The 18762-nt window shown below is 40.8% G+C and overlaps 1 protein-coding gene across 3 annotated transcripts; it reads right to left on the minus strand.

The window, feature by feature from the left end:
- Positions 1–923: 923 nt before the first annotated feature.
- Positions 924–7464, minus strand: LOC136231848 (KH domain-containing protein At4g18375-like). 3 transcript variants are annotated; one of them, XM_066020821.1, is made up of 8 exons: positions 7379–7464; positions 6305–6907; positions 4939–5433; positions 4351–4590; positions 3998–4264; positions 2467–2516; positions 2266–2362; positions 924–1434 (listed from the first exon to the last, which is right to left on the minus strand). In XM_066020821.1, the coding sequence occupies exons 2-8, from the start codon at positions 6884–6886 to the stop codon at positions 1303–1305; spliced, it is 1863 nt and encodes a 620-aa protein (XP_065876893.1). In that variant the 5' UTR covers positions 6887–6907; positions 7379–7464; the 3' UTR covers positions 924–1302. The 3 variants fall into 3 exon arrangements, with proteins under 3 accessions (XP_065876893.1, XP_065876891.1, XP_065876892.1); XM_066020819.1 differs by having other exon boundaries at positions 2458–2516; XM_066020820.1 differs by having other exon boundaries at positions 2458–2516; positions 6305–6917; positions 7379–7456.
- Positions 7465–18762: the final 11298 nt, after the last annotated feature.

Raw genomic sequence — 18762 nt, forward strand, 5'->3', positions numbered from 1 at the left:
ATCAATAAATATATCGCTTATAATAATTAACAAGTAAAAAGATCTTTTGAATCAAATTTATAAAGGGCGGACGTAGATTCAAAGTTAGAGGAAGGATCCAACATGAGGGAGGAGTGGGGAAGAGAAGGCATCTTTTATTACAGCCCAAGTTATTTAAAAATTCAGATCATTTGTGAAATGTTAAGTAAGTTTTGGGGCAACTATGAATAACTAAGCCACAAAAGTTACCAAAAAAGATCCTTTAACTCGAGGTCAAATGCTATTAGGAACAGAGCCAACTGCCAATGAAGCGGGAACTTGATTGTCCCAAGAGTGATGGGTATTAACACCCACAATAGTTCAGGCTGTTCCTGGAAAAATGGGTGAAGCTCTGTACTTAATGCACCCATAACAGTTCAGACTGTACACCAAGAAAACAAGTGTGATTATGGAACTTGATTTAGGCAAGAAAAGAAACGCTTTGGAAATCTTTTCTCATTTGAGCAACATAAACAGATTCAGAAACAGCAAAACCTGCCTAATCGATCTTGATAGACAGGATATTGAAAATTATAGAAGACATCATGAGTAAGTGGGGAAATATGCATCAAGAGGGAGCATTGAGAATCACTAAAACTAAATGATGTTCAGCAATATATTCAGACCCCATGACTTTCACTTCAAAGATCACATGATTCTGAGCTACGAGGAGAATGAAGAAAGCCAAAGCTCCAGAAATCCATTTCTACTTTCTGATAAAGAGGAAGTAAATAATATTCTTAGGCTGCAGTGGAAAAGTAAAAACCAAGAAAATATCAAGTAGAAATTCCACATGCAAACTGCACAGCATTTTGAATTATCGAGAGAGATGATTGACTAACAAGTAGAGAGAGCACGAGACTGTATGGCCAGAAAACAAAACATTCATAATGAGTTTGGCAATATGGAAAATCGAAAACCTTTCCGGCGTGATCATAAAATTAGAGAATAAACAATATTGGAAATAAGGTGGCTCCACACTAGTTAATGACAAGACCTAATAAAACAAACGACGGAAAGAACCTATTAAATTCTAAGATCCGCAGATTGAGGGAACGATTAACCAACAAGGGCAGAAACCTAAGCCCACGAATATAAACCAGCGGCAAATTTCCCATATGATCTTGACAGGCAATGTAAATAAGAAACAGGAGCCCAGCTGTAGAAGCCTAAAGTGAAGCTCTTCCGCAGACGGAACCTAAAGAAACTAAGGATTGATTGATGAAGAAAATTCCAATTTTTTAACTATTTCACCTTCAAACACCAAGAGGCATCCTCAAAATTTCAGGTGGACATTATAAATGCCTGGATCAGGTTTTCAGCTGCACGTTTCTGCTCTGGTGTGCCAGAGATATGAGCAATTCGATCACCTCTAGCAGACTTGGCATCAGATATCTCTACAATTGCTCCAGAGATCTGAGAGACGAAAAATAAATCATAACAATTGAATTAAATTCCAGTCCGTACCAAAATAAATTAAGAGAGAATGTACAAATACATAGCAAAACTTTAACATTTTCTTTATATAAAATCAATAGCTCTTGCACTATCAATGCATATGCAATCTTCTGAAATGACTGGGATCAAGACTGATTACCTTCTATAGCATTTTGCAAAAACCATATATAACAATTAGCAATACCAACAAATTATGTGTGCCTGTATACACATTAAGTGGACCAAATCATGCAACAATGCTACCAAGTCACTATTAAGGAGGTTATACATACACACACACATATATATGTATATATATAAGCTCCTTAATAGTGACTTGGTAGCATTGTTGCATGATTTGGTATTTATGTAGAACACAAAACAACAACAACAACAACAAAGCCTTAGTCCCAAAATGATTCGGGGTCGGCTAACATGAACCATCATATAAAACCGTGCAATCAAGTCGTGTCATCAACACAAATTCTCTCCCTCCACTCTGTCCTATCCACTAAATAGATTTTAATCATCATCTGAATCTTCGTTCCCAAAAACCCAACATCACGAACACTATAATGTCCTCAAGTATCACCTTGCATATGCAGGAATAAGGGCCAAATTTTGCATAAGTAAACCCCACTGCATGTATTTGTGGTTGAAGACAAACCACCATTTAACTAATAAAAATTTATTTTAATAATAAGAAAGACCAAGAGTGGAAGTATACAGTACAAAGGCAACCTTCAATAATATCAGAACAAACATGTGATGTGTGTGCGTCCAGGGTAATAAGAAAAAAGATGAGCAAACCTTTCGAATATTGGAAAGATTAGCCCCTCCTTTGCCCATCACTTTACCCACTGCATTAGCAGGCACCAACATTTCTAAGGTTGAGGGTGAAGGTAGCCTGTACAAGTGTGAAAAAATTAGCTTGGATGGAAGTTATACAACTTGAAGGAAACAAGGCTAACCACGAGAATCTATGGGGAAAAAAATACTAACTCTCCATACAGCTTAGATGATGAATATGAGGACATCGAGCCATAGCCATTGTCTCCCATCTACAAAAAAGGGGGAAGGTTTAGTACTAGAAGTAGAAAGAAACAAAATTAAAATTTTTTAAGGAGGACATATTAAGTCCACTACAGCTGCAATTATCATAAAATTATCTGTAAACTGAAACAATAAAAGAAGAGAGTGAACTACAAATTTCAAAACAGGTTGGCGTGCTATTGTGCTACTCCAGGAAAAATGGTTTCACACCTCAAAACAATCAAATCCTAGTTTGTTGTTAATAGAGAACAGATAAGGGTCTAAACCTAAATATTCAATTGCTACAGATCACCGCACTTGACAGATAATATGTTCAATTGCGAAAAGTCCCTGCATCTCAGTCCATGAGAAAGGTTGGATACATAGCTTCACCCAAAACTGCAAGTATGTCTGCAGAGTTTGAAGCAATGGCATCCAAGTCATTATGGAACAATATTATTGTTGGAACAAGGCTCATCTGTTCTAACTTCTACGAGTTTTAACCTAACTGTTCAAGATCTGACTTGATATACGCAAAGTAAGTTAATTTAGATTTTAGGAACCGACAAATCAATGCCAAACATTATTAGCCTTATTGGTCCAAGAAAATCTAGAGTGTCATGCTATATGTTAATCATCTGGATCATGCATCTCCAATTAAATACCCTTTTTCAATAAGATGAGACACCTTATTGTAAAGAACCAAACAATAGCAACTTTGTAATCTGTTCTGATCTGTGAACAGTAGCACATTCTACACAGGGGAAAGTAAACTAGATTCTCAACCACCGCAAGACATCATAAAATAACAAAAATAGCAATAATCAGGGAAGACATCAGACTCAACTAATCCCAACCAGAATCATAAAATTAGTATTAGCATTAACCTTAACAACATTTTTAGGGGGAGTACCCTAGAAAACATTTTTAGTGCGCCAGGATTGTAGCAACACTTGAGCAAACTCATCACAAGAGATGCATTGAATCAACCTTAAATCATCAACCAGAAGAAAAATAGCAACAATAATTAAATCAATAACTGAATGAAAATGGTTAGATGGAAAACTGCATCATTAATCAATCCAATGATCATAAACTCCTGAATGAGTATGATAGAGAAAGGAGTGAAAGCATTGCAGGGTATTTAGGTATAGAGGGACAAGTTGTCTGAATTATATATAGGTTGTGCAAGCCAAGAGAGTAGCTTTGGAATATCATTCTATTTGAGTCTCATTATAAAAAATTTGGGGCTCTACTCTGAGTAGAGAGGGGAGAAATCCTTGGCATAGATTTATCTTCAGCATGGTTTTCCTTTATTTTCTAGTCAATTGTATTCTGGTTACTCTTTGATTTAGATTGAGAATCATCAATACTAGTTTATTTTTTTCATCCCTGTTACTTGTTCTGTGCCTCTGTATTTATTTCTATCTGTTAGAGTTTGTTATCGAAATAAATAACCGATGTTAATGATGAAACTAGCACAGGCAAAACTTCCCAAATGTTGACATACCGATAGAGATCCATATCCATAGATGCCGCTTGACGAAAGCAGGCCAAAGCCACTTCCAGTTTCACCCCTCTGATCATAAGCCAGTGGAGCAACTTGTGGAATAGAAGGCAAGAGAGATGGCATAGAAATACCCGCGCCACCTGAATAAAAAGGATCAGCACCAACTGAAGGATTATGGCCACCATCATTTTCTCTCACGACATCATCTCTGAGCCTCAAAACAATTTGGACAAGTGCATCTCTAACACTTCCTACTTCTCCCAAGACCTATTTATACATACAAGGTCAGTCTACGACAAAGCTACAAATAAAATGTGAAGAAAAAGAAACACACTGAAGTTCACAAGTCAGACCTCAACAAGTTCATCATTGGCACCTGCACACTTAGGCTTCTCGCCTTTTGATATGCGTACATCAGCTCTAGTTCTCTTCCTAATTTCATTTACAATTGAACCACTTTTCCCAATAATGCACCCAATAACCTTAGATGGAACCAGGAGTCGAAATCTACCAGCATCATCATCTTCATCATTTATCTTCCCTTGAAGCAATAAAATAGCTTCAACTCCCATAGATTTCAAATCATCGGGTGACTGCCACAGTGGTAAACAAATTAATGGACCAACAATTACATAGGTATATTCTATGAGAAAAAGAGCATCATAAAAACAGAACTTTCTAGCATCAATTTTATAAGAATCCCTTTTCCCCACAAAAACATTTCATTTAGACAAGTTGAGCCAACCATGTAGTTTGGTTTTGAAATTCAGTTGATCCAAGTCGATCTATAAAACAGTTTACTTTTGATGCATTATTTTAATGGTATCTTTCTTTGGACTTATGCAAATCAAGAAACAAGACATAGTTTAAGTACTGGACAAAATTAAAAAAAGGTTTGAAAATGGGAAGAAGAATAACACAAAGGAAGATGAGAAGCACACTTCTGTTGCTGTCACTGTTATAACACAATCGTCACGATCAGCCTTTGTATCATCAACCTCGATACGAGCTCCACTTGCTTGCCTTATGCTTTTAATTGTACCCCCTCCCTTACCAATGACACGCCCAATCTTGTCAAAGGGACACAATACTCGAAGGATCAACTCTTCAGATCGCGAGGTACCACCAAAGTTTGGAATTACAGGGAGAGTAGAGGAATACACCGGCCATGTACTTCCTGCATCTCCATAACCCTGAAGTTCTGGCACATGTGTGGATCCTAGGATTTGAGGAACCGATCTGGAAGAGACAATTGTATCTGCATTTGGATATAATCCGCCTGATGGATAAATAGGGAGATCTGATGGTATTATAATGCTTGGATGAGTTTCTGCCACAGTTGTCTCAAGTGGAATTTCTTCCTTAGGATTGAATTTGTATATAATTGCAGAAACTGCAAGCAGCGCTTTTTTCACAGCTTCTGATTCACCAGTAATCTGTTTTTGGAAAGAAAAAATAAAAGACATTAAGCTTCAAGCAAGAAGGATTATAATGACTTGGCATGCAAATGTATTAGAAATTTAGAATTCAGATGTTTTCAGGAAACACCAAAACAGGGACCAAAAATTGATGTAATTTTAGTTTCACATCCACCCATCTGCATTTAACAAGTAATGGCCTTTATTTTTCTGACGAGCAAGGACAAGGCACTAAAAAATACCAAAAATATGCAATATGTTCACCAACTAGAATATCTTTTACAAGAAAGGGAAGTAAATTGACAACGAAGCAATCGAACCAAACCAACCATCTTAATGTCATAAATCGTGAGAGAGGTAAGGACTCCAATATTCTTACATCACATTTCTATTTACCAATCATGTCTAGTACTCCTAATTGATAATAACTATTATAATTATAAATATATAAGCAGCTCAAACTTTACGAATTCCATAAAGCAAATAGATGAAGAAAGTGCTATGTTCCCTAGTCACGGATCTTGTAACAGGGCAATTAACCAAAAAGTCTAGCTGTAACATCCCAAGCTTCCGAGTTTTGGTAAAGCCCACATGCATTGTCCAAAGGAAAAAGAGACGGTGACCACGCCATGCTATCTGACTTACAGAATAATAAGGCAGCCGGATTTCATCAAATGTAGTATTCAGATGTGATAAGCTAACTCAAGTATTTTTCGAGAGGAAAGCTTACTAAGGATTTCACCTTACTCGAGTAAAAACAAAATAAAGTGCAGAAGTTATACAACACGCATTTGGATTTAATAATTAGCAAAAAGTCAAACTATTGAATATCACAGTTAGCTATTAACAGACTTTCCTAGCAGAAAACACTTAAATGCAACAGACTGACCAGAATGAAGTTGTCGAAGTTCATAGCACAAGACTGAGTTGGGTCAGATGCATCCTTAGCAGTAACTTTAATGTTTGCCCTCGTCTTGGTTCTCAATTTCTTTATAGTAGACCCAGCCTTCCCAATGATATTAGCAGACTGGCTAGATGGGACAAGAATTTGGCATTCCTCTCTATTCCGTTTCTTGTCAGAATCCATAATAGAGGAAACTGCATTTGAAATTGCAGTATGAACCCTAAGGAGAGCATCCTGAGCACTACATAAAGGCTCACGGTCATAAAACTCATCATCACCCATATCATCCTTCTTATTGACATAGCAATAAATAGTAATAACCCTATTCTTGGCACCAGGAAATGGATCAACTACCTTAACCTTAGCTCTTGTCTCTTGCCTTATGGAATTTATGACTTTCCCATTTTTTCCAATAACACTTCCTATAACCTCATCTGGGCATAGTATTCTATAAACAACAAGTTCATCGTTTCCCTTTTCATCCTTATCACTGAAACGTCTTTTCTGATTTCTACTGTCCCCATCATGATGATCTCTGTGGCGATATCGTTTCCCATTCTCACCCATTTATGGAACACCAGTTGCCTTCTGAAAAACACTAAAGAATTCTCAAATCAGACAACATAAACTGTTGAACAACCGAAATATATTCTGTATGCCTGGTTTTTGGAAAGCAATAGAACACTGAAATAAATCGAAGAGTAACAAACACTCAGACAATGATGTAGACTCACTTTATCCTTGCAGAAAAAATTACATGACTATTCAGATGACAGTATAAATACGTTCATTCATCTAAAATAAAGTCAAAAGGCATTCCAACCGCAAAAAAAAAAACATCATTGTGATAAATTTATAAAAGAAATCATGAAAGAAAAAAAAAATTATTTAGAAGCTAAATTCTTTGTTACCTTCAAGGATGAATTTATGGGGGAAAAGTGATGAAATAATTAAGTTGTTCAGCAGTGAAAGAAACAAGTAGAAGCAAAATTGAACGAGACTCAAGATTAGAAAAGTAACAAAACAAGATTTTGATAATGGGATAAAATCGTATCGTACCGGAGGATGAGGACGATTGAATACAAAAACCCTAAACACAAGATGCCTTCTTTACTCCCAATTCCCAAACCCAAGTCAATTTCGGTACTTCTCTATTTTTTCCCGAGTGTATATATACATTTTTTTATGACATGCCTCCTTCACGTGACGTGATTGCCTCAAAATGTTACTTATCTACGCTTCATTTTTTCTTTTTTTAATAAATAAAAAACTTAACCTTTCTTAGAAAGTTTGGAAGTTAATTGAGGTGGGAGTTCAATAAGGTAATGGAAAGGAAAAAAAATAGTAATTGAAAAGAAAGTTAAAAATTAATTTTATTTAGAAGTTTATAAAATGTAAATGAGGTCATTTAGAGTTTAATAGAGAGGACAAAAAAATTTAAAAAATTTTACATTACTCCTATTAACCTCTAAGCCTTTGTTTGGAAGTCTGTAGGTTAACGGGGGTGAGAGTTAAAGGAGGTAATGGAAATGGAGGGGAAGTGATGGAATGGAAAGTTAAAAATTAACCTTGTTTGGGAGTTTATAGGATGTAAATGGGGTTAAATGTTTAACCTTGTGATAACATTGAGATATTATCCTAAGGACCAAAAGGGATATTCACCTAGAGAACGCCGCGTATTAATCTCCAAGAGAGATCCGGATGGCGGATCTCCACGATCCCACTCAAAGAGATCCGCCGGCGAACCTATAAGGCGGATCTCCTCATCTACTTGATTCGTCACTGTAACAGCTAAAGCCGACTCGGCCATAAAGGCCATTAATGAGCTATCAATTAGCTAAACCGCCAGTTTAAGGATAACTTATAACCGCCATTAATGGAGCATTAATGGAGACTTTCTGGTTGCCAAAGGTTACGACTTCCAAGCTATATATAGCCTACATCCTTAGGCTATCAAGGTACACTTACTGATTCTCTACTCTTGTGCTTACAGTTTATTCTCAGAAATATTACTGACTTTGGCATCGGAGTGTCCCCAGCCGATCCTAACGGCGCCTCACAGGGAAGTGCTCCGATCAAGGATTTTTCCATAAGTTATCAATTGGTGCGGTGAACGTGGAATCCTTAAACAAATAAAGTGTTTTCACTCACGATTAAAATAAATATGACAAATGGAGATCATAACCCCTCCTCAGGGGTCGAGACACCACTAATAACTAGTGCTGGTCGCACTGATTCCAATGCTCCTCCAGCGCACGCTGAAAGTAGTATGCCTCCGGACGCATTCATCAACATGTGTGCAGAAGCTATAAGGGAAAAGTTTGGCCCAAAAACAGGTGATCGTCTACGGTCATTTATGACCATTCCCCCGTTTTGGAGTTTGTCGCCCTACAATATCTTCTTGGCCCCAGATGACTCTAGGGCCAAATGCCCACAATTCTTCATTTCTCCAAGCCCATAATACGGAATCCATGGTAACCACCACAACGGCGTTAGGAGAACGGTCGATCAATCGAGAGTTATTTCCTGCTGGCGCAGGAGGGAGTCAAAGAACCACTCAAACTCTGGTGGGTGGATCCACTAGCTAGAGGATTGATCTGGGCGGATCAGATATCCCAATGCGACCGCGAACAAACCTCTCCATGGGTGGATCAGAAGGGCGGAAGCATAAGAAGCGTAGAAAGGAGAAAAGTAGGCGGTCTGAATCACCTTCGCCCCGAAAACCGAGATCTTCCCGTAGAGGCAGGTCACCCCCATCTACTGGACGTAGGCAGAGTAAAAGGCCAATAGTCACACCACATCCAAGTGGGCTGCCACCACCACCACCACACCAGGGAAATAATGAGCATATTCCTTCAGGAGGCGCTGGAGGAGATAACGGTCAGGCTCCCCCAGGCGAATGAGGTGGAGGTGGAGGTGGAGGCGGGCATAGAGGCGGAGGCGGACGTGACGGACAATCACCCTCGGATCCGTCTTCGGGATCCAGTTCGTCATCTTCTCCAAGCAGATCTCCACGGAGGGGTCGCCCAAGGGCGGATCCGGAGAATTTTGATGACAGAGTTCGAGCAGCGGTGCTCCGTATGAATGAGGAGAATGCCAGACATAACCCATTCGCCAATCGTGATTCGCCCTTCACGGCTTGGATTGAAGCGGAGGAGACGGATAGGCATTTTAAAATACCTAATCTCGCTATATACACATGTGCTGACAACCCGGAGGCACATGTCAGAAAATACCGAATATTGCTTCGCCTCAATCGTGCAACCGAGCCAGTGCTATGCAAAATGTTTGTCACCACGTTAGGAGGTCCCGCTTATGGCTGGTTCCAATCGTTGCCTCCTGGCTCGATTGATAGTTGGGACCAACTAAGCAGAGAGTTTTGCGCTAAATTCGCTGGCTGTATCCCTCCAGTGGTCAAATCCAGGAAGCTCTTTGAATTAAAGCAGAAGGCGAATGAATCCCTTCGAGATTATATAAACTCCTTCAACAAATTGTGTATACAAATTGTGGATGTAGATATCTTTATGGCAGTGGAATCTCTGGTAAAAAATACCACTTGTAAAAGTTTACAGGAGGATCTAATTCGCAAGAAGCCTACCAGCATGGCAGAACTAATAGAGCGCTGCAAGGACTTTATGGAGGTGGATGACATTCGCCGCGAATCTCTATCTCCGCATAGAAGGGACAGAGGCGATTCTCGCCATCGAGATAGAGAAAAGGACAAACAACAGGATTCCTCCTCTAGAGGTCGGCGAAAAGGTTCTAAGAACAAATCGGCATTTGTCACCTCTTTCACGCCTCTCAATGCTTCTAAAAGTGAAGTACTTATGTGGATCGAGAACAGTCAACACAAACGGAACATTTCATACCCCGAACCAAAAGGGGGGGAGTACACCAATACTGGTAAAAATCCTAAAAATTATTGTAAATATCACAGGAAAAATGGCCATGACACCGATGCGTGTTGGGAGTTGGCTCGAGAAATCGAGCGTCTCATTGAGAGAGGCAAATTGGATCGGTTCATCCAAAATGATGGCAAGAAGGGAGATGGTGATAGATCCAGAGAGGACCCAAAGAAGAAAGGAAAGGGTACCATTAATGTCATAGCAGGCGGACCTGGATATCAACCAATGCTGAAGAAGGCAAAGACCACCGCTCTTGACAGGACATCGTTAAATCGCCCCTTTGCCGATGTAGGTCCTGAAATCTCTCCTCATGCGGATGCATTGGTCGTCACTATGATGGTGGAAGGCTGAGAGATGAAAAGAGTGATGATTGATATTAGAAGTTCGTGCAATGTCATCACTAGAGGAGCTTTCGCCAAACTCATGATTGATCCGGTCCAAGTGGAGCCAACTGTGGTAGATATCCTAGGAGTGACAGGACACACCATCCAGATAAAAGGCCAAGTCACTCTGGATTGCGAGCTTGCAGACGATGATCAGGTTTGGAAAGGTGATCTGGAATTTTCTGTCTTGGATGGTCACTTAGCCTACAATAGCATCCTTGGACGACCCTTTATCTCCGAAGTAGCAGCCCTTATCTCCATACGCCACTTAACGCTTTACATCCCCACGGCCAAGGGAGGTGTAATGATCAGAGGGAGCCAAAAGGTGGCTCAGGAGACGTATTCGATATCACTAAGGATTCGCCCTCAATCTAAGGAGGAGGATGAGGAGGAGCTCGTCACAATGGCCTTGGGCAAGACAGAAATGTACCTCATGGCGGATGAAAAACAGGTGCGAATGGCCAAGGGGCTCAAGGGCGAAATTAAAGACGCAATCACCAAGGTACTCCATGAAGCGGAGGATGTCTTTGCTTGGAAGGATGAGATCCTCCCCGGGATCAGTCCAGACGTGATCACTCACAAGCTTAACATTGATAAAGATGCAATTCCCGTAGCTCAGAAGCGAAGGAACCATGGGCTTGAAAGACAGAAGGTGATAGAAGAAGAGATCACCAAGCTCCAACGGGCGGATGCCATTGAGGAGGTACTTTATACTCAATGGTTGGCGAACGTCGTTCTGGTGAAGAAAGCAGGCGGATCCTACCGCATGTGTATCGACTTTACAGATCTTAACAAGGCTTGTCCTAAGGACAACTACCCTTTGCCATGTATTGACATACTCGTGGATGGAACTGCCGGGCATGCAATGTACTCCTTTACAAACGTGAAGTCAAGTTACCATCAAATTCCCATGGAGCCTTCGGATAGAATTAAAACCTCGTTCGTGACTCATCAAGCCACTTATTGCTTCAAAGTCATGCCCTTTGGGCTTAAGAACGCAGGAGCTACCTATCAGCGGATGATGAATGTAGACACCGAGTCGGAGGACCTGTGACGAAAACTTGAAACAAGACGGTCGAAGCGATTGATTCCGGAAGTTTTGAAAAATATATAAAGAATAATAAGCTGAGAAAAATTAACGGTACGGCGCGGGCACGCAACGGCATCCCGCACGCGGACGACGATGGTCGAACGCCCGCTTGACGGCTCGAGACGTGCGCGCGGCGTCCGTCGGACGCACCGCGAGTGGCACGCTCTCGACGTCCGAGCAATGCCTGGGACCGCTGGCGGTGCGCGCCCTCGTGGGACGTTGAGCACACGTGCCTAGCAGCGCGAGGCGCGCGTTCAGCGGCCGCGACGTGCGACCGTCTGGCTGCGCGGAACGCGCGCTCGGCGGCCACGGAGTGCACGCGTCCGACGGCGCGGGGCACGCCCCGAGGGTCGCCGGGCGGGCACCCAACCACGTCGGGCGAACGCCCAACGCGTCGGGCGGACGCCCGACGAGTGTTGGGCGCGGGCGCCCAACGAAAGTTGGGCGATCGCCCAACATTGTTGGGCGGCCGCCCAACAAGGTTGGGCGGTAGCCCAACACTAGGTTGGGCGGCCGCCCAACCACAATGGGCGACGCCCAATTTTTTTTGGGCGTCGCCCATTGTTCCGGGATCCGTTTCCCTATATAAGGGCACGGATCCCAAGGTGAAAGGGAGGATTTTTTGGGAGAGCTTTCTCACACTAGATATTTTTCTAGAGAGAGGAAGTGGATTTTTTGGGAAAAAAACATTTTTTTTCCTAAAATTGAAAATTTCTAAATTTCCTAAGTTCAATTTTTACTAAATTTTTCATAAAAAACGGGAGCTCGCGGTTCGTGGAATCAATCGGCTTCGACTGTCAGATACCGAATTAAAGGTATTATCCGAGGACTAGACTCTTTATTTTATTTAATTTATTCTCTCATTCTATTTATTTTTTTATGCTATAGTTTTTTATTCCTTTAGTTATTTATTTATTTTGTCACGTTTTATTTAATTAACGTATTTATTTAATTTTCGTTTCGTGTTAAATAAAATTCGGTTTTGTTTTAAAATAAAAACCTCGTTTTGGATATCCCAATACGAACCGTGATCCGATAAAAAGGTAGTTCGGGTATCGAAAATGTTGTAATTATAAGTTTTTTATTTAAAAGAGGTTTCCAAATAACGTTTTAAAATAAAAACATCGTTTTAGGAACTTCCGTTTTTGACTATGATCCATCTTTGGTAGTTCGGAAGTCCAAAACGATTGAATTAGATTTAATTTAATGCTTTTGAACAAATCTGGAAAATGTTGGAGTGCTGCTGTAATTTGCCAATTCTGTCACTAAAGGCTGTTTACCGACGGATTTTCCGTCGGTGAATCTGCCAAAATGTAAAAAATGCCATTTCGGTCCCCTTTTCTTAACTTTTAGACTTTTAATCCTTGGTATATATATATATAGTTAAGTAATACATGTTTTGTTCAAATTATTTTAGAACTTTAGTATATATATTTATTTTAGAATGTTTATATATCATTTTTATCCTATTTTACAATATAAGTGTATATATATATATATATATATATATATATGTATTTCCTTTCTATTAACTTAGGCTATGTTTAAATATTAGTTATTTGATATTTTGAGAAATAATGGATGGATATTAGTATATGTCATTTTTGGTATTTAAACTATATTAATTATGTACATATATGTATAGTTTTGGGAACATTTGGGTTATTTTGTTGATTATTGAAGGAAGTTATTTTTGGGTAAATATTATTTTCTTGTCCATAAGATTTACTTATTGTTTTAGCATTTTTAAAGTATAAGTATATAGTACCTATTGTTTCCATATACATAAAATTCCTCTTATATTAATTTTTGGGTTTTCATATCTTCCTTTTTGATTTACTTATACATATATATATATGTCCAAATTATTTTCTCTATTCTTTTGGGCCCATTCATGGGTCCATGTCTCAAATGGGCCTTGTTTGATTATAAGTCTTGCTTTAAATAAGCGTCTTATTATAATTATAATAGTTAGAGAGTCCATTAAATAAGTGGGGAAAATAAATCATAAAAAGAGAGTTTTCAATTAAATTATTTAAGCTAATGAGCTTTCTTAGATCTCTAATGTAGATAAATAGAGTCATTTTTGTTGATATTTCAAATCGTCTTCAAAACACCACGTTTTAAAACCTTAGTCCGTTCCAAAGACGGATTAAGCGAACATTGTAATCAAAATCGTTTTCTTTGTTAATAATGGAGATTTTGAATCGCTTTCTTAATGAATTTGTACAAAATAAATTTGACTTGTATGTTTAACCACGTTTTCTTATTAAAAGGCTTTTACTTTAACGTTTTCAAATACTCGAGTCGTTCCAACGGCGATTCGGGTGAACTTCATCAAACGGGGTTTTAAAATGCACCTAAATCGTTCCAACGACGATTAAGGTGCGAACCATGTAAATAAACTCGTTTTGGGGAAATAAGTTAGTATAGAATAAACACACAACATAACATTTAAATACGGTTGTAAATAAATCACTTCTTTTCCCCCCTCTCTGTGTATGTATAAACATAAATGGGTGATTCTTTACTGATGTGGCTTTTCAATAATATATGCTCAAAACGGTTTCTAAAAAGAGAAAGAAAAGGGTTTCAAATGAATTTTAAACTTAAAGAAGTATACGATTAGTCCGTTATCGCCTAACATGCTGAGTAGGAGGCCGGTGGTTCATAACCGGGCGATGTCGGGGTGCCTAGTAGCCTTTCTTCGGAAAGGAGCTAGCCTTCTCGGCTCGTACCTAAGTTTCCCGAACCCACACCGGTCTCCCGCAAGGGATCGGTGTTCATTTTCCCATTCGTGGGTGGCGACTCTTCCATATCTCCGAGCTCCGGTCCTGCCAAGCAGCTTGATTCCACGATTGGTTGCTTTCGGCGCCAATCACCGCTTACGTCGCCATGAGGTTGTCCACCCCCCGGTCCGTCCGGGAGATTAGGCCGCGACACCTCGTCTAACAAGTGGCGACTCTGCTGGGGAAGCGAGAAATTTGATTCCGGAAGGCATGCACTAAGCCCTTAACGGGGACGGATCGTTTTACTTCTTTTCGTATGCATTCACGAGCATTATTGCAAACCCTTTGGGTAATTTCCGCGAAACCTCTAGCGAGAGTCCATTCGTCGCTCGAAAGAGGCTAGCGTAAGTTCCCCCTTACAGTAAGGCGCTAGAGGGTCCCCATCCATTCGTTAGGGGCGAATCTGTGCGGTCCTGTGAGGTCCCGCGGTCAGCCGTGTCAGCATATAGTAGCCTTAGAAGTTTCCATAGGATTACCCGTTACTATTTTTGATGTGATAAATGAATCAGTTCTAGTTTTCAAACCGCCATGATACGTGTCTAATCCTAAATTATGTAAAGAAAATGAGACGATGCGTTAATATATACTCATGAATCGACATACTAATTACCCTAAAACATTGAAACGATTTGAACTAAAGACGACTTAGTCATCTCATATGAATGAACATGTGCGACCCGCCTTGTCCCTTTCGGTGTCCCGACGAAGGCACATGTTCAGGAAATGCGTTATGACGTAAGCACGTATTAGTATGAATCGGTTTGTTGTTAAGGATAATTACATGTCGATACAAAAGACTATATTAACAACAGCCGTTATTCACATTCTTTAAATAAATTAGGATAAAACGAGATCAAGACGAAACGAAAATGAAGAACATTTCTGTTTCGAACGACCTTGTTGTGACGTGAAAAGTTTCACACAAGTAGCCCGTCCCTTCCGAATGAAAGACGAGCTTTTGCGTTACGCCTCGAGTTGTTCTTAAGAGAAATGGATGTGTCCGCAAAGGTGACTAAGAAAATAAAGAAAAGAAAAATGAACTAATCGACCAAAATCATTCCGAGACTACGATATATATCAATACCGAGAGTAGTTAAAGAAAATAAACCAATGTCGTTGAATACGTGCCTCGGACGAGTGTATACCCCGTTTAAAATCTCGAAGCCGAATTAAGCCAAACCATATAATTGCGCCATATGGACGAGACTGCGGGTTTTGACTAACGACTCGATCATTTCGACCGTTACCAAAACTGCAAGAAATATGGCCCGATGTACGTGTTTGCTTAATTCGCGCCTAAAGGAAGGAAAACGGTGATATCCTCGCTTCGAATAAACATGCGATTCAACGAAACGTTGATTTTCTATAACCACACTGAGATGATATATCCCGTGGATTGGGAGGAACAAAGAGTTGTAATTAGCCGAAAGATTATCGTGCGCTCAAAATAAGACTCGCCGTCTTTTCACGTAGCAAAATGAGCAAACGGATCCTCGACGCTAAGAACAAACGCGTTACGCGATGAGTCCGTTCCCTAAAATAAAATCCAAAAGTGATTCCATCACTAAATAAACACGTGGTTACGTCTCTCGATAGATCCAAAAGATCCCGTGGTAATCCAAAAATCGAGACACGAACCCGCGCAAAAAAAAAGGGAACGAGTCATTGACAATAACGAACGATTGGACTAGAAGAATAACTCGAACCACGTCTAAAAACTGAGATACGCTCAAAGGGAGTCAAAACCCGAATTAATGCGTCTCGCAAAAGGACGAAAGACGAGTTATTCCAAAAGGACAATCCAACTTGGTCAATTTTTTAGTCACTGAACGTTGATACGTCAAAACGAACTGTATTGTCTGATGGTTGATTTACTTTCCCGCAATAATCGACGGCATCACGCGTCCCCTGGACCGCAATGTGAGCCAAAAAACCAAAATCCTAGGAAAGAGACCTGGACCAACGAGTGTGTGGAGGAATAAGGGTGGAAGAGAGATGTTGTGATACGTGTAAATAGGACTAATGTTTGTTCTTCTTATCTTATAATCGTAAATAAATAAACGCACACACCACGAATCATGCATATAAAACCATGCATACATACTAATGGATACCGTTCGCGCAGACGTCATCATTAAGCGGTTGTGGTTTCACGAGAGTAATCGGCTTGTCAGACAGTTTGATCAGTTGCGAGTAGACAATCCCGAATCAGTAGTTGTGGCTTCTGAATCATCTTCATTCGAGTATACTCAGTCTTCCGTCAGTATGTCTGCAACCGACGAGAAGGTGGCTGAATTGGAGAATTCTGTGAACAATATCAATGACCAGCTGGCCGCAATCTTGGCCCAGCTAGCTGAGTTAGCACTGAAGGACAACAAGAGTGGTAGTAAGCGTGCTGAGAATAAGGTGAACGATGGCCCTCGCTTTGGGAATGAGGAGGATTATCAGGATTATGTCCGAAAACAGTTAGAGAAGGAGAAAGCTAAGGAAGAGGAGTGGAGGCAACACATCACACAGGAAGTGCAGGACTTGCGCGGAGGAAGCTCCGGAAGTCAGGATTTCTATAACTTGAAGAATTGCTTGACAGCAACAGCTTTGCCCCTGAAATTCCGGCTCCCTGACATGAAAAAGTTCGATGGAACTGGAGATCCCACCGCTCACATGAATCAGTACGTTGCGGTAATGAAGCACACGATCCTGACCGAGGATCAAGTCTTGGGGCTGTTTAACACTTACCTGGAGGGGGCTGCCCTCACATGGTTTCATGCGTTACCAATGGTGACAAAGAAGGATTGGAAGGAGTTGGCGAAGTCATTCATCGCTCAGTATAGCTTTAACACCATGCTGGAAGTCACTTTGAAAGAGTTAGAGAGCACTAAGCAGCAGACTGGGGAATCCCTTTCAGACTTCGTGAAGAGATGGAGGGCTAAGGCCGCGGTGATGAAACAAAAGCCGCTCGAGCAGGATCAGATCCGAATGGTGGTTGGCAACACGTTGCCGTATATCAAGAATGAGTTGCGGTATATGCCGTTCACGGATTTCAATCAGATGTATAGTTGTGCCTTGACTGTCGAAGGTGATGGGGAGCCAAAGAAAGCTTATACCAAGTGGACGAAGTCTGGATATAGTGCCGGAGGGCCTAGCGCGAGTACGGAATCCGCAGCAGTGAAAGTGGTTGATCTTAATGCTATTGAAAAGAGGCGGTTCGCCAAGTTCGATCAGACCTATGCTAAAGTTTTCGAGCGTCTGCAGAAAAAGGGATTGTTGAAAGCCCTTACCCCGTATAACAAAGCTCAACCTACTCCGCAGATTCAGGCTAGAGGGTACTGTGAGTTCCACAACAGTTATGGACATACAAGTGAGAATTGTGAGAGGCTGAAGCACGGAATCCAAGATTTAATTGAGGAGAAGAAGATAGCTGATCCTTCGTCAGCAAACCCTTCCGTTAGGCGCAATCCATTGCCTAATCATAGGGTGAGCATGATCGGAGCTGGTTTGATGAAAACTGTGGTGATGGAATCTTTTGAGGAAGATGTAGAGGAGTTGTTTGACTCCGTCGAAAGAAGTAATGTGGGAAATGGTCTGTATGTGTCCTTCTTGGGGGAGGAACAAGAGGATGAACCAATGGAGGAAGGATCAGATGGTGGAGCACCATATGATAAGGATAGTGACGAAGAGACCGGTGAAGGGTCGTCTCGGACTATCGTGCCAAATTTGGGTTTGTTCAGTGGAGGAAGGGATCCCGAAGTGCACTTGTGTGAGTATATGCACGACATGTTCATTGAATCCTTCGGAGTAGATGAGATTGCTCAGTGGTTCCACCATTCGCTGGTAGGTGAGCCTTTGGAATGGTTCCATTCATTACCCGACTCTTGCAAGCACGATTGGGATCGGTTGTTGGATTTGTTTCTAGAAAAGTATCAGAGAGCTGAAGATAAAACTGCGGAGCGCTTTGCGATGCAGATTGGACCCATCAAGCGTCCATTGCCGAGGGTGAGCAAATATAACGGCAATAAGGACCCTATGGAGCACCTCCACTTCTACTTATCGGCTATGACAGCTTTGAGTTTTAAAGAAGAAGAGATCACTAGCTTGTTTTGTAATTCACTGATGGGTGAACCGCTGATGTGGTACATGTCGCTGCCGATGTATGTTAAGACCGATTGGGCAGCTATGACGAAGAGATTTATCAAGGAATATACGGTATGGATGCTAGCAGAGCAAACTCCTGATTCCCCGTCTTACCAAACACCCGATGCGGTGTTAGCGATGCCTA

This window comes from Euphorbia lathyris, chromosome 6 (assembly GCF_963576675.1).
Source record: "Euphorbia lathyris chromosome 6, ddEupLath1.1, whole genome shotgun sequence".
NCBI classification, from domain to species: domain Eukaryota; kingdom Viridiplantae; phylum Streptophyta; class Magnoliopsida; order Malpighiales; family Euphorbiaceae; genus Euphorbia; species Euphorbia lathyris.

What these genes read in the sequence shown, in the direction of transcription:
- LOC136231848 (XM_066020819.1), bottom strand. Translation starts at nt 6,886, where the DNA reads ATGGGTGAGAATGGGAAACGATATCGCCACAGAGATCATCATGATGGG. An exon ending in ACTTCGACAACTTCATTCTG is followed by an intron (nt 5,434 to 6,304) that starts GTCAGTCTGTTG and finishes TTCCAAAAACAG; the next exon opens with ATTACTGGTGAATCAGAAGC. An exon ending in ATCTTTCCAATATTCGAAAG is followed by an intron (nt 1,435 to 2,265) that starts GTTTGCTCATCT and finishes TTCGTCTCTCAG; the next exon opens with ATCTCTGGAGCAATTGTAGA.